General features: G+C 35.7%; 1 protein-coding gene across 2 annotated transcripts in view; it reads right to left on the reverse strand.

Moving 5' to 3' along the window:
- The window catches only part of LOC145293748 (solute carrier organic anion transporter family member 2A1-like), a 76,523-nt gene that overhangs the window by 32,880 nt on the left and 26,888 nt on the right, over positions 1-16,755 (reverse strand). For both annotated transcript variants that reach the window (XM_080140227.1, XM_080140228.1), the window contains one exon: positions 4,946-5,330. In XM_080140227.1, coding sequence (XP_079996353.1) covers positions 4,946-5,273 — 328 coding nt within the window. In that variant the 5' untranslated portion in view covers positions 5,274-5,330. The remainder of the gene's footprint in view (positions 1-4,945; positions 5,331-16,755) is intronic.

The raw sequence follows: 16,755 nt of genomic DNA on the forward strand, positions 1-16,755 counted from the left end.
AAAAAATTCCAAGGCGTAGTTATTGAGAAAAGTGCGAACGAACGGACGAACCGACACGAGTGAATTTGTGAGTCCACCCCGTTTTGTCGGGGGATAAAAAATAATAAGCATTAATGTTTTAATGATGTATTGTCTATCATTACAGTACCTTTATAAACACTAGAGCCGTGTCCGCCAGACGACTTTTCTGCTAGATGTCGCATGGACTCTCAGAAGACAGTCAAAAAAATAAATAAGTAGAGTCGTATTACCTTACTATCATTAATTAGAACAAATACATGGAAGATATTGCCAAATCTGGTGCAAAGATGGCGGGCTCTCTACTGGCTAGAAGGTTTGGCAGTATCCTATATCTCTACAAAGCCAACATTCACCGATGAATTTATTACTGTTGCCACATCTGGGCTGGTGCACCAACTGCTACTCTCCCTCTTAAAAAAGTTTTTAAAAAAAGAAGCTTATATTTAATCATTCTCACACTGTTTATTACGTAGGGCTATTACAACAGCATATTCTTTTCATTGTTTTGACTTTCAAGCATATATCCGACACAGTTAATCAACCGAGAACCACATCATTCTATATAAAAAAAAACATATAAGATATCAATAGATACACACACGGGAGTAAAAACAATAAAACATATGCTGTTGTCATAGACTTAGTAATAAGCTCCAACCACTCTCCCATCGTTGCTATGCTGTATCTCTGTCCTTGTTTTAAATGTACTACAATGGACTGTGCCGCGACAATCTCCCATACTTGATCCCCTTAAACTTAAATAACTTCTACCAACCCGCCACTCAAGAAAATCTCACATCTTTTCTTTAGAAGTCGGGAGATGCCCAAACGTTGCCAAATCTTATTTGTTTTCTTTCCTAGAAATACTTAATTTTTTTTTAAATTTCGTCACTGCTCCCTGTTTTCTCAATCTGCAGAAACTTAAATGTAATATGAACCAATACCTTCGTGCATAATTTTTCTACTAAAGATGTGCTTATAAATCTATCCTTTAACTCTTAGTATACTTTTACAAGTGGTTATCTATCTTGAGAGTGTGAATATAGTTTAAAACTTAAAAAAAAAAAAAAAACAGAAAAAGGACAATAAATTCGAAAGCCAAAAAACGATGAAAGTAATCTGGTATTTTAAGATTATAAGATTTGCCATGCGACATTTACTGTAAAAATGTTACATAAATATACGAGATGCAATTAAATAACTAGTCCATTCGTAATCTTAAATCCTAAACTCCGACATCACAGCACAAAAAGAAAACGTGCGATGTTGAATTAATAAGGTAGTCGTTACCCAAACCAAATCTACATAGCAGACATTAAAATATAAACATTTATGCCATTCTGCAATGTCAAACATATATATTCTCTCCTCTGTAGAAAATTAGACACAAGGTCAGTTTTGTAAAAAGTCAGCACACTAGGTATAGTGTATTCTGGCATATAAAAATGCCTGAGCATCTCTGTTGTAGTTGTGCGATACGTAGAAGTTAAAAAAATAGACTTCGCATTAATGCTGTGATTATCTCTATTTGTTTTCATTTTATTTCAGGTATTCCTTATTGTTATGTTTGACGTTCATCTTCGTCGCCAACTGTTATGTTTGCAGGTTGAACCAAATAACGTATAAGGCAATACAAACGAAGACTCAACAAAACAAAGGTAGACCAATAAGAAGTGTATTAGGAAAGGTATATTTACAGTATATTTACATAATGGTTGTCAAGTAAGAGAGTCTTGGCTGGAGAACATATCTGCTCTCGGCTCGGCCTTCGGTGGCTTCTGGTTAACACACACTCAGACTAACCGAGTCTTGATATTTATGTGTAATATTATCTACATATGTAAATGAGTAGGTGCCACCACAACACTTATAAATCAAAGAGTCATTTTCCTGGTGTAGCAACTAAAATTTTATATGAGGTGCACTAATATATGAGTCTCCAATCAAGATTCCCACAATACACGTTAAATATTGATTTTACAGAACAGTAAACAATTCCATATTGTTATTTAACAATGATATAGTATGATCTTTCTTGGGAAAGAGGGATTCCAGGATAATAATTTGTCTTGTCTTGTGAATGATCCAGCTTAGTGTTGTCACTTACGTAACATAATTATTTAATTTCATCACTGCCCCATGTTTTCTCTTACTGTACCAATCTGAAGAAATTTAAATGGAATGTGAACAGATATGTCGTTACATACCTTCTCTACTAAGATATGCTTATGAGTCTATCCCTTAATTCTCAGTATCCTTTCACATCATAGAAAATAAACGATTTATTGTTTGAATAAGTTTATAGCCGAGTCGACGATATCTTATTTAGGATAGAAATCGTTCAGAGTTTACTTGTTTGGTTGATATTTTAATGTCAGGTTGGCTTAAAAAAGAAAGTTGTACAGAAGTGTTTGAAGCCATATGAGGATGGTAACTAGTAAGTATTCATATTTTCCTCTGTACGAATTCAAATCCGCCGTTCTAGGAATTCAAATTTGCCAGTTTACGCATTGAAATTCTTCTTAATACACATTCAAATTCTTCTTAATAGACATTTTAATTCTCCTTAATAGACATTCAAATTCTTCTTAATACACATTCAAAATCTTCTAAATAGACATTCAAATTCTTCTTAATAGACATTCAAATTCTTCTTAATAGACCTTCAAATTCTTCTAATAAGACCTTCAAATTAATCTTAATAGACATTCAAATTCTTCTTAATAGACCTTCAAATTCTCCTTAATAGATATTCAAATTCTTCTTAATAGGCCTTCAAATTCTTCCTAATAGACATTCAAATTATTCTTAATAGATATTCAAATTCTTCTTAATAGACATGCAAATTCTTCTTAATAGACTTTCAAATTCTTCTTAATAGACTTTCAAATTCTTCTTAATAGACATTCAAATTCTAAATAGACCTTTAAATTCTTCTTAATAGACATTCAAATTCTTCTCAATTGAATTTTGAAATTATTCTTAATAGACCTTCAAAATCTTCTTAATAGACCTTCAACATCTTAATAAAGATTCAAATACTTCTTAATATACATTCAAATTCTTCTTAATAGACATTCAAATTCTTCATAATAGACATTCAAATTCTTCTTAATGGACCTTCAAATTCTTCCTAATAGACATTCAAATTCTTCTAATAGGCATTCAAATTCTTCTTAATAGAATTTCAAATTCTTCTTAATAGACATTCAAATTCTTCTTAATAGAATTTCAAATTCTTCTTAATAGACATTCAATTTCTTCTTAATAGACATTCAAATTCTTAATAGACGTTCAAATTCTTCTCAATAGACATTCAAATTCTTCTTAATAAACCTTCAAATTCATCCTTATAGACCTTCAAATTCTTCTTATAGACCTTCAAATTCTTCGTTATAGACCTTCAAATTCTTCTTAAAAGACATTCAAATTCATAATACACCTCCAAACTCTTAATAGTAGTCATTAAAATTCTTAATAGACATTCAAATACTTCTCAGTAGACCTTCACATTCTTCTTAATAGATATTTTAATTCTGAATAGACCTGCAAAGTTTTCGTAATATTCATTGAAATTCTTCTTAATAGACCTTCAAATTTTTCTCAATAGACATTTAAATACTTCTCAATAGAATCTTCAAATTATTCTTAATAGACCTACGAAATCTTCTTAATAGACATTCAAATTCTTCTTAATAGACCTTCAAATTCTTCTTAATAGGCATTCAAATTCTTCTTGATGCACATTCAAATTCTTCTTAATAGACCTTCAAATTCTACTTAATAGACATCCAAATTCTTCTTAATAGAAATTCAAATTCTTAATAGACATTAAAATCCTCCTTAATAGATATTTAAATTCTTCTTAATAGGCATTCAAATTCTTCTTAATAGACATTCAAATTCTTAATGGACATTCAAATTCTTAATAGACATTCAAATTCTTCTCAATAGAGATTCAAATTCCTCTTAATAGACCTTCAAATTCTTCGTTATAGACCTTCAAATTCTTTTTAATAGACATTCAAATTATTCTTAATGACTCTCGCATTGGGGAGGCTTCAAGTTTTCACAAGCTTCTGGGCTTGACCTTTATACACGATCTGAAATGGAACACGTATATTAAATCCATTGCCAAAGTCTTTGGAAAAATGGTGGCGTCCTTCTAACGCCCCAGTAGATATCTCACTCTTGATGCAATTCTCTACCTATATAAAAGCCAGGTACGGTAAACGATGGAGTACTGTTGCCACATCTGGGCAGGAGCTGCTAGAAGCAGCTTATCCTGCCTTTACAGAGTTCAAAATAGACTTCGTAGCTTAGAGGAGGATGCCCTTTTCTCTTCCCTGCAACATCTTTCCACAGAAGAGATGTTGCGAGCCTGTCCCAGCTTTATAGTTATTTTCATGGCAAGTACTCATCTAGGCTTCAATCTATGCCCCCCTCGCCAAACTTTCATGTAAAATACTCGTCTAGCCAAACCCACTATCAATAATTCTACTCCTTGCCAGTCCTTAAACTTAGTGTAGAGTCCACGAAAAAAGCTTCTTTCTTAAAACTGCACGCACATGGAACTCTCTTTAATTTGGCTGTTTCCAACTGACTACAATCTGATTGTCTTCAAGTCCAACGTAAACAAGTTCTTGATGGACCATCCCCCTAAGTAATCCAATTTACAAAATTCCCATTACTTATGTTTACTACGCTATAATCACACTGCATAATGTATACCCATTAACCCTTATCCTCGAGTGGCCTCCGGGCCTGGATAAGTGGTGAGTCCTGTGTAAAAAAAGTCATTCTCCTAATCGTTTGTTCTCGTAATAATTCTTACAGAAATTGTCGACGTTCCTTTTGTTTCATGTATTGTATTTACAAAATAAAAATTAATAAATGAACATTTTCATGTCATTAAAATGGTTACCTGATAATCCAAAGAGTACGGTACTTATTCCTAGACACACCGGGATATGAGATCTTCGTCCATAGAAGCTAAAAATAAGGACTGTCAAGACGAAACCAATGTCGTTTGTGCTGGTAATCAAGCCGCTCTCTTCGCTGGAGAAGTTAAACTGTTTCTCAATGGAGGTAATCTGCGAAGAAATGTAGATACCCACAGAAATGGTTACTAAAAAGTTGAATCCGTAGAAGATGCCGAAGACTTTGATGTTAGCGCAGGATTGGAGGAATTTTGGAGTACAGGAACCCAGCCCACATAAGCCCTCCTTTTCATCTTTTCTGGTGATAGACATCTTCTTGTTAAAATAAGGATTCCGATGATATGAGACTCGGTTTGCGTTGCCGGCTCCCTGTGGGATATAAAGAAAAATTCCATGTTCAGAATTTAATTGAAACAATGATTTTACTTAGAATGATATGTATTGGAGCATAAATATAATTAAATGTCATTTTGAAAAATATTCTGTTGGATGAAATACTTCCTCAAACTTATTAAATCAAATTACATTTTTTTTTGTAACAACATTGCACAAATAACAATGAACTAGAATCAGAGATTGATTTTGTAAGATGAAAGCTATTAATCACAAAATCTACAAAAGATATAGCTTTACTTTATTATGTAGATGTTTGATAAAAAAATAAAACCTAAAATAACAAATAAAAGAAGTTCCCGAAATGCACTGTGAATATGTGTTTGCTTCTTTTTTTCAATTTTCTACCTTTGAAGATTGTAACACTGTGTATGAGAGAGCTAAAGCAGCTGCCAACGTTGGCCTGCTTTTTATTGAAACCAACCGAGAGCTCTTTTTATTATCCTCGTTGTTCCCTTAAGTGCAATTGTATGGATCTCTTTTGCATTTGGTTCACCAGGAATATTAGTTAGGTAGGAGTTCAGATCTTTTTTCATACGCCCTGAGGCACCTATAATAACTGATATGATTGATATCTCTCTAAGATTCCAGTTTCTTTTCATATCATACACGAGACCTTGATATATGTTCTGTTTCTCCCTTTCAGCTCTGTTCAATACTCTCTGACTTATTCCATATAACTGTGTCAAGTTTCACAGCAGCATTTTCACGATAGGTGTTACTAGGGATTACATGGTCGTAATGCATGGTATATAAGTTATTTCCAACTGTCCTTTCAAGTTAATGTTCCCAGGATTTGCTGCTACATTGCCCTAATAGATACAATCATGACCTTGGAATTAGCTATACAAACTCCAATGATAGGACTAATCTAGTCATCTTACCATCAACATATTTCGTTTAACGTTCGTTTTACATGCTGGCATGCATTGGACACTTTTTAGAAATTGACATTAAAACTGACCGATTTTCTGGACAGGTCTTTATTTATCCCCTTTTCCCAAGACTATTTTTATCATGTCTTCCTATGTTTTCCTCTGTGAATTAAACCTGCTACCTTAACTATCCTGCATCTACTAACCAAAATCTCTCATCCATTTTTTCAATGTAGCCGTACCACCAAAGACTACTATACAACATCAATCTTTCTATCGTTTAGAAGCAAACCAAGATTGACTTCAGAAAATACAGGAGCGGGTGAACTTTAAAATAACACTTCTGATTTCTTTAATTACAGATTTGGCAACTATCGTATATTTTGAGTCCAGCTCTGTTTGAAAATTCACCATGAAGATATTGATACCCGAGTAGCGTTAACAAATTCTGAAAACGTATATTTAATATCATTTTTAAACATTTTATGAACAAATAATTTAACGAAATCAACCTCTCAACTGGCTACAATGTTTGAGCGATTTAATCCTATTAGATTATTTTCTTTGGGAGATATGGAAAAGCCTTTTATACGCTGATAAAACCGAGACAAATGACTAATTGGAACACATCATTCGACACGTTATTGCCTAAATAGGGTGTAAGTTCATGCGTCGAGTTAAACAAAATTAGAGTTTAGATAGCGCCATATGCGCGTATGTGCAAGCCGAGAATGTATTTAAATTTTAAATGCTAAAAATTAATCTTTAGAATAAACAGAATATCTGTATCAGAAAAAATATGTTTGTCTGTGATTTAATTTCATTTAAAGTTCGCCGCCTCTGAAAACACATGCTATAAAAGACAAAATATTAGTGATTTCTGACAGTTGAGGGAGATTGTAAGAGGATATCAAAAGTATTTATTTTATAATATCCTACATAATCTACTCAAATTTTTTGCGATATTTTCGGAATTTTCCATTATTTCTTTTGGTATATATATATCTTCTTCTCCTCTTCTTCTCTTCTCTTCTCCATCTTTCTTCTTCTATATAAATAAAATGAACTCATTTTTCCCGTGGGAGTTTGACCTTAATAGGATTAAAAATCACGACATTACATTCAAATTTAATGTCCCCACACTTCAGCACAGGATCTGAGGTGTGTAATAGGCCTACTACCCTTGATATTCTATATATATTTTTTCCGGTAAGAGTTCATTGTCACAATCTATTAGAATCAATGGAAGTTGTAAAATCTTTTCTCTCCATTCGATTCATACTCCACCCGCGACCACTTAACACCGCTGCGGATACGTCCACAGGGGAATATACGAGGAACACCGATTTGTGTTCCTAGTTGCTAAAAAATATGGATTGGCATTTTTCCGTCGGGTGAAACGCGACTTTACATTCCAGTTATTCTGTGGGTTACTTGTCCCATTTTATACATTTCTTCTTTTTTTCACTTTTTTCCTCCCTTTATATTTTTTCTCTGTTTGTAGGGTGTGGGGGTGCGATTCGAAGGATTAATTAAACGAAACGAACTAACATTGGATTCCAGTTTTTACAAGAAACTTTAGCAGTTAGCCGCCAGCGTTCTTCAAATCTTGCACCGATTAGTCGCTTTAATATTTTATTTACTGCTAATTTCCTATTTTCGGATTAGTTACTTATTCATTATTTATTTCTATACATTGCAGTTTTGAGAGTTTCATCAGCACAATTACTACTACGCTATCAATATTGGAATCAGACGACATTCAAATTGGTTAACAGCAACCAACATTAAAAAAATGTAAAAAAACACAGTCAGTTTTCTGGTTTTATTTAATCATATTTTTCTTTTTCATTGAAACAAAGAAAAATAAATAAATAAAATCTAATAAACATAGTTTCATTATACATGGTAAGTTTTATTTTTTTTAATTTTGTTTTTCCATTTCAAAAAAAAAACAAAAAATTAGATTTAGATAAATATATTTGTATTTAACGCGGTAATGTTTTTTTTTTCTTTTTTTTCCTTTTTTTTCCTTTGGTATTCTTTCACGTTCGTTTTGTTTTTTTATTCCTTTCAATTTTACGTGCCATATAATAGCTAAACCAGGACGGGGGGAATCTATAAATATAAAAGATAAAATGTGTGTGTGTGTGTGTGTGTTCTTTCACCATGAACTCGGTCACCTCCTGCTACTACGACAATGACGTCAGGTTTTACCTAGAAAACGTTGACGTTAGTTTCAACCACCTGCACGTGTTTTAAAGGGTTAATTTTATCCGTTCTCAATTGTGTGTCTCTTTAACGTATCAGGCATTTTTTTGCCGCCTTAGACTCTATGCTTCGGGTTCGAGCCTGTCTTCCTTCCTAAATCTATTTTCCTCTTTTACACCTTTTTCCCCCCTTTTTTTGTTAACATTTGTGCGCGGTTTTGCTTTGTTTTGCTGTTTCCAATTTTTTATAACATGTTTTATTTTATAATATTAGAACAGGGTCCCCATCCTACATATACACCTCCAAACAAGCGGGCAACGCCGGGTACCCCCCCTCACTAGTATATATATATATATATATATATATATATATATATATATATATATATATATATATATATATATTAGTGATGGGAGGATTCGAATATTTTTTTCCGATTCTGATACAAATATCGATTTCCGTATTAAATTCCCGATTCCGATACAATTACCGATTCCGATTCTGATTCTTCATAAATCTCTAAATATTTAACTGTAGAAGGTGTTATTTTCCCCGATTTCCGTAAAAACAAAACATATGTTAAATACGCAGATATTTTCGTAAACGTAAAAATACACTCGCGGAGGACGGTTTATAGATTTTAGTTTTGCTGGTATTTTAAAATCAATATATATATATATTCTTTATATCATTTATTGCTAGCAATGGAAGACTTTGCCTTAAAAAAATTAAAAAAAGACAATCAAAAGAATTGTTTTGGCATTGGAAAAGAGGCACCAATTTTTCCGATTCCGATACTGATTCCGATACCTTGTCAGTTAGAGGCAGTGATGCGTCAATTAATTCCGCCATAACGGAATAATTGAGCCGATCAACATTCACCGGCGCCTGTTAGATATTCATAAAGCTAACGCAGTTGATGTCAGCACAGTTAATAGATCGGCTCATCGATTTTCGAGTCTCGACCTAGATGTGAATGACGAGACGTACTTCAGAGTTTATAACGAATGCATCAAAATAGGCTAGCATAAATGCATTGTGAATGCTGCTGACTATGTAGAAAATAAATTATGAAGCAGACAAGGTGGCTCGTTTTAATGTTACCACTCCCGTCTTCATAGATATTCAACGTTTTATTATTATTTCCATCTAAATTTTTACATTTATTTTATTACGTTTTTAGTTAAAAAAAATAGGAGACTTTACTCCAAGAACAATCCTCGAAATAATAACTTGAGTCAGTAATAAAATCTATGTAGGATACGAAAATAAATAAAATATATTTTTTAAAAGCGACGACACTTAATTACTTTCTTCTTTTTCCTATAGCCAAAACCACTATCAATAATTTCCTACACTCTTTATCTGAGCCTAAACCTAAATGAGTAAAGCTTCTTTCTTAGAACTGCACGCCTGCGGAACTCTCTTCCGTTTCACTGCTTTCCAACTGACTACAATCTGGTTTTCTTCAAGTCCAACGTAAACAAGTTCTTAATGAACCGCCCCCCCCCAAGTAATCCAATTTACAAAATTCCCACTACTTATTTTTTCTATTCTATAATATCATTTTGACCTTTCGGGACCAAGAGAAATGACCACCCTGGTTTTTAGTCTCGAATGTCCAAGAAAAGAAAACCAAAGCTAAGTAAAATCTTTAACTGTTTAGCATGAAATTTAAAGCAAATATTCTTTACATTTCCAGGCATATTGTAACCGATAATTTTCTCCACTTAAATAGACCATTTCGCAGTTTACAAATCCCATCTCACTTAAATAATAAGTCAATGCTATAGTAAAGATAAACTCGGTTAAAAAAAAAAATTATGCTAATTTATTTAGAGGATATGAAAACTTTATTTCAAAATCATTTCCACCGTGTTATAAAACCAGACTTATTGCATGTCCAATTATTGCATATATTTAAAAAAAAAACATATATAAATAATTAGATTTATTGAGTTAAACCTGAAACTCTACCATTCGTTAATTTATTGATGGTTTTCCTTCACGGCGGTTTAACTTATTTCAACAAATCCTTAAGGTGAATATGACTTAAATTCTTTTCGAAAGCTGTAGTAACTGCACATTTCCTTTTCAGTTTTTCCGCTTTTCACCTTGTACGTTATATATGCTATTATTTTACGTTATATATGCTATTATTTTATTTCCATCATATTTGTTTGGAACGCGTATTTCAATTGCTAACATTAATATCTCTGAAAACGGTACACAAGCGAGGAAACATCGTCGCGCCGCCAAATGGAAAACTTTTCACCAAGTGACCCCCTCCCCCTAAAGTAGCTTACCCAGTCCTCTACTGAATAGATAGCATCTTGATACCACAAACGCCATTTGACTTTTCGGGACCAAGAGAAACGACCACCCTGGTTTTTAGTCTCGAGTGTCCAAGAAAAGAAAACCAAAGCTAAGTAAAATCTTTAACTGTTTAGCATGAAATTTAAAGCAAATATTCTTTACATTTCCAGGCATATTGTAACCGATAATTTTCTCCACTTAAATAGACCATTTCGCAGTTTACAAATCCCATCTCACTTAAATAAGTCAATGCTATAGTAAAGATAAACTCGGTTAAAAAAAAAAAAAAGAAATTATGCTAATTTATTTAGAGGATATGAAAACTTTAAGTAAGTTACTTAATACAAATCAGCCATCGCAAGGTGATTTTTTTTTTTAATGTTAATTTTCTCAATTAAAATAACGTTAATAAGATATCAGTGACCCTCCCCCTTACTTGTACACTGCCATTTCCTTTCCGGACACCTATGCTCTTGATCCATCATTTCATCAAAATGCGAAGACGATGGGCTCCTATGCCTGACACAACATTCTATCAGTCTGTACAATTGTCTATAAACTGATATCATCAAAAATTAGATAAGCTGTTTTAAATTTCCTCTTTTGGCAAAATTGCCAATCGAAATGCAGACGGGGTTTCCTTTACAATAGAGGATAGAACTGAAGCAGTATACTTATATGTACAATACGTGCGTACTAACTAAACCACCTTTGTTAACTATATATAATCGCCTGTACTGAATCCTCATCAGCTCACAACTTTCTGTATCCTCAGACTCTTAATTTCTCAGATCTTTTATCACCAAGACATCCTTCTGAATAGATACAAGAATTCTTCTGAGCAGCATAACATCCAGTGATCATATATCTGATCCTCATGAAATTGCTTATATCACTCTGAATATTACCTTAAATTTTCTTTCTATACCTAAGGTAAGTAGAACGCCTCATAATACTCTATTCAACTACTTTTAAAATTAGATACACCCAGTTGCAATATTAGAAGTGATTCGTCCCTGACCTAGACTACGGACTTGTACAACAAACCATGAAACTATTGCACCTAAAATTCCTCTCAAAACTGAAAAATACTGCTGGTTGTATACTAAGTACCCCCTATAGATACTTTACCTCCAAGATGACTGCATCGTCTGTTTTGCATGACAAACCTTTTTATTTTTTACTTAAATTCTCTTTCTCCTGATCACTAACAAATCAAACTGCTCTATTTCTCAAGTTGCCACTAAACCTAATCCGTTTCACGTAACCTAGAGAGGTCCTTGCTCTCCGCCCTTGACCCTAACAGACTCGAAAATCTATACCCATTAACAACCAAAATTTCCTAGGCATGCTCCTGATTAAAACTCCTAACTTATAACCAAGCTTCTAAGTAAATACTTACTAGCCATGGTCCAATACATTGACTTAAAGTAATCTATAATGGACAGCAACCATTAATATCTCTTTATTAAGAGATAGTATTGCAATAATCATTACACAAACTAAACCGGTACTCATTGAAATAAAAACTTCCGGATATTAAGAGAAAGGCGAAGTCATTCTCCTTCGTTGTAGTCTAAAGGCAACTTACTCAAATTGTCCAAAATTCCATGCATTCGTATACATTACTACTTATCCATCCATCTATATTTAACTATATTTACAACATATGCAATAACCTATATCTATCAGGTATAACTGTACTCCATATCAAATGTTCTCTTGTATCTATACTGAGCATATCTTCTCTTTCAGTCTTACTAAATATCCGGTTTGGGCACCAAATCAGAATTTCTAATAACAAGTAAATCATACCCTAACACTTTATCCTTATCCTAAACCTACTAAGCCATATCTAATCATCCATTCCTAAACTTACAAAACTATATCTAACCATACATTAACTCGTCTCTCTCAATCCAATACTGTAGCAAATTTAGCTGCTTTCACAGCACGAATTTTTACCTATACCCTCTCCCAGTAACAATGGAAATGGAAGCATAGTAATGCCTCTTTTTAACCAGGTTACCTACTAAAACCAGCCCATATATCTATTTACCAAATTACACATGACTCAAAACTTACTGTTTTACCCGTACTATATTGCACTCGCATCTCATGCCCTGCTATCATCTAAAATATAGTTTGGGCACAACTCGTAGTTCAATTCTTAACACCTACTCACACTCTAATATTATACTAGACCCAAGCTCACATGAATAAAAAAAAAAAAAATAAATAAATAAAAATAAAAGGAAAAAATAAAAAATATATATATACAAAAGAGAAAGCCTCAAACCACAGTATCTCCTCCTAACAAGCCTCCTTACAATCATAGTTGCTTACACTGCATGAGCTCTACTCAACCTCTTTATCCAGTAACAATGAAATAACAATGTCCCTAATCCACTTTGAGGAGTGTAACTATTTTAGCAGATATAACCTCTACAAACTAACCCAATAACATTAACTAACCACGCGGGGTCGCAGAAATACCTGGATTAGAACCCAGGCGCGGAGCAAACCCTCTCAGTGGTGACGGACCCAGTAGATCTTTCCAGATCATCCGTCTAGGAGAAGGAAAACTCTGAAAACAAACCAAAGAGGAGGGAGGCCTCTTCAGTCTTGTATGACAACCTTCCTAGAGCTGGTGACTCAATCAAATTACCGGTTTGCAAACCTAAAATGCTTAAGGAGTAGATAGGTCCTGTCTATCGCCCGGCTTCCATACTCCTTCTTTGCCTATTAGTCAGGCGCAGAGATACTATCACAGTGATTCGACAGAAACACCCAGTGGTAGATCTTGTTTCTTGTCTAGGGCAATGAACGCCGTTTCCCCACTCCCGACACACCCCACCCCTAAAGCTGGGCACTTGAGAATGCTTGAGTACCACATATGCCTGAGCAATTAGATTGGGTTGACCTTCCTCCGATGGGTTGAGGGTACCGGATTGACAGTTACTGGCTGCTGTTTCCGACTGGTAGTACAGGAGCCCTAACTCTTTGGTAGCGCTTAGAGCGGCTGCTCCATCAACAGTTGAATAATATCGGGATGCTTGCAGTGCCATGGCGCGCATGGAAAGGGACCCTGCACTCATCCCCGGTGGGCTTTCCTGAGGCCACAGTCCTAGTTGATGGAGGGTCAGCTGATGGTCTACCTGCATGCATGTGTGATATTCTGCATAACCTCCTGCTCGGCTTCCCCTAACCCAAGTGAAACTCGTTAAAAAAAAACATGATGGCAGTACAATCTAAAAATAAGCTTAAACCAGGCTTAGGGTCAAACAAATCCAACTTGCCTCCTCCCTTGAGGCTTGCATTCACAAATATCCGTGGGCTTAGAACTAATTTAGCTGATGTTGAAGCATTTCTCCTAACAAATACCCCGGATATCTTAGCACTAAGTGAGACTAACCTACACTCCTCCATCCCCTCTAACTACTTTAACATGCCTGGATATCTCCCACTCTGCCGTAAGGACTCTGACAGACATATGCACGGACTTGGAGTTTACGTTCGTAATACCCTTCCCTTGACTAGAGAAACAAACCTAGAAACGGATGATCAAGCCTTTATGTGCTTTAGACTAATCATGCAACACAACATTAGCTACTTTTACTTTCTCTACCGCTCTCCCTCGACCCAAGACTGCACCATAATAAACAAAGTATCTGACAGCATAGACACAGCACTCTCCTTCGACACTAGCGCCCAAGTACATGTATTTGGCGACTTTAATGTCCATCACAAAAACTGGCTTGGATTCTCTACTTACACAGATGCAGCAGGCAGCGCAACTCATAGCTTCTCTGTATCTCACTCCCTATCGCAAATTGTTACTTTTCCAACCCGCTTCCCTGATCAGGAAGAACAACACACATCACTATTAGATCTGTTTTTGACCACAGTTCCTGATGATTGTGTAACGAAAGCCGACAGCCCACTTGGGAACGCTGATCATGCGGTGATAATGGTTGAAATCGCCCAAAACTCTAGACCCAAAACTGAAGAGCCAGTGCTCAAAACAACGAGATATTATAAAAAGGCTGACTGGGAAGCTATCAGAGATCTTATCAGAGACGCCCCATGGGGAAATATTTTTTCTCTTCCTGCTGAACAGTGTGCAACCGAGACCACTGAATGGTTCAAAACTGCAATCGAAGCGCATGTTCCCATGTGGAAATTCTATAGCAAGCCCCACTCTCCCCAATGGTTTACTTCGACTTGCGCAACTGCCATTGCTCAAAGGCAGCATGCATTCCGCAGGTTTAATCGACATAAGTCCAGTTCAAACAGACAGAAGTACATAGAAGCTAGAAGTAACGTTAAGAAAGAAATAGCGACAGCTAAGAGGGAATTTACGGAAACCACTAAAAAACGCATCGAAGCACAAAAACTAGGAACTCGTGACTTCTGGAAAATCTACAACAGTGTAGTAAATAATGGGCAATCAACAATTCCCCCACTAACCAACAATCACGAGGTTCTTTGCTCAGCAACTGAGAAGGCTAACATGCTTGCCAGTCGGTTTGCCTCAAACTCCACACTGGACCCTCTAAACCACCCCCTACCTCAATTTCCTATGCGGACAGACGCCACGCTAGACGATCTGAAAATCACCCCTGCTCAGGTGCATGCTATCATAAAAAACCTTGACACTTCCAAAGCATGTGGACCCGACCTCATCCCAGCTGTGCTATTAAAAAAGTGCTCAGCCGAAGTAGCTCCAGTTCTCTTCAAACTCTACAACAAAACAAATGCCTTAATGAATCTTGCTTTCCGAGCTGTTGGAAAACTGCTTCTGTAGTACCAGTATTCAAGAATTCTGGCGAAAGAACTGACCCATTAAATTATCGCCCTATTAGCCTTCTCCCACTTTTTGCCAAAATATTTGAGACCTTAATTAACCATGCTCTAGTCCAGCACCTTACAGATGCTAAACTTCTGACCGACCATCAATATGGATTTAGACAAGCCCGCTCCACGGCAGACATCCTCACTGTAATCTCTGAACGCATATACCATTCACTGGACAAAGCGGGAGAGGGCAGAGCGGTAGCTCTAGATATATCTAAGGCTTTTGACAGGGTATGGCATGAGGGTCTCCTCAGGAAGATTAGATCTTACGGTATCACTGGTAGAATACTTAACATAATTAAATCCTTCTTAGATAAGAGAAAAATCCAGGTTGTCCTCGACGGCCGTACATCTAAACAATATGATATAAATGCGGGAGTGCCCCAAGGATCTATCCTTGGACCTCTGCTGTTCCTGATATTCATAAATGACCTCCCCGACAAGATTGCCTTTGAGATGGGTATATATGCTGATGACACCACACTCAAGAGCAGGCACGACAGGAAAACAAACGAACATATATCTAAAGTAATGGCAGAAACACTAGAGGATGACCTCCAATCAGTAGTGGAATGAGGACAAAAATGGATGGTAACGTTCAATGCCACCAAGACAAAACTGGTTTCATTCAATAATTACCTTCTCTACCACCTACAGCAATGGCCAACGACTCTTTATCTGAGAGTACGTCTCTCAAGCTCCTTGGCCTAACATTCACAGGAAACATGAGTTGGAACAATTACATCGAGGGCATTGCCAGGGCCGCTGCAAGAAAAATTTTAACACCCGAAACTATCCTGTACCTCTATAAGGCCACTATTCCCCCATGTATGGAGTATTGCTGTCATATTTGGGCCGGTGCATCGGCTACTAGTCTCTCGCTCCTTGACAGGGTTCAAAAGAGAGTCGCAAATCTGATAGGCCCTAAACTGGCATCTAAACTTCAGCCTCTTTCCCATCGTCGACAAGTTGCATCCCTCTGCCTGTTCTACAAGTATTATAATGGTGAATGCTCTGAAGAACTGCAAGCACTTGTGCCCCCACGACGTGAACACCCTCGACAGACCCGACAAGCTGCAAAATCCCACCCCCACACTGTAGAGATCCCTAGATGTAAAAGATCTTTCTACGCCAGTAGTTTC

The sequence above is a fragment of the Euprymna scolopes genome, chromosome 15, assembly GCF_053919585.1.
Source record: "Euprymna scolopes isolate OS-2025 chromosome 15, ASM5391958v1, whole genome shotgun sequence".
Classification (NCBI taxonomy): Eukaryota; Metazoa; Mollusca; class Cephalopoda; order Sepiida; family Sepiolidae; genus Euprymna; species Euprymna scolopes.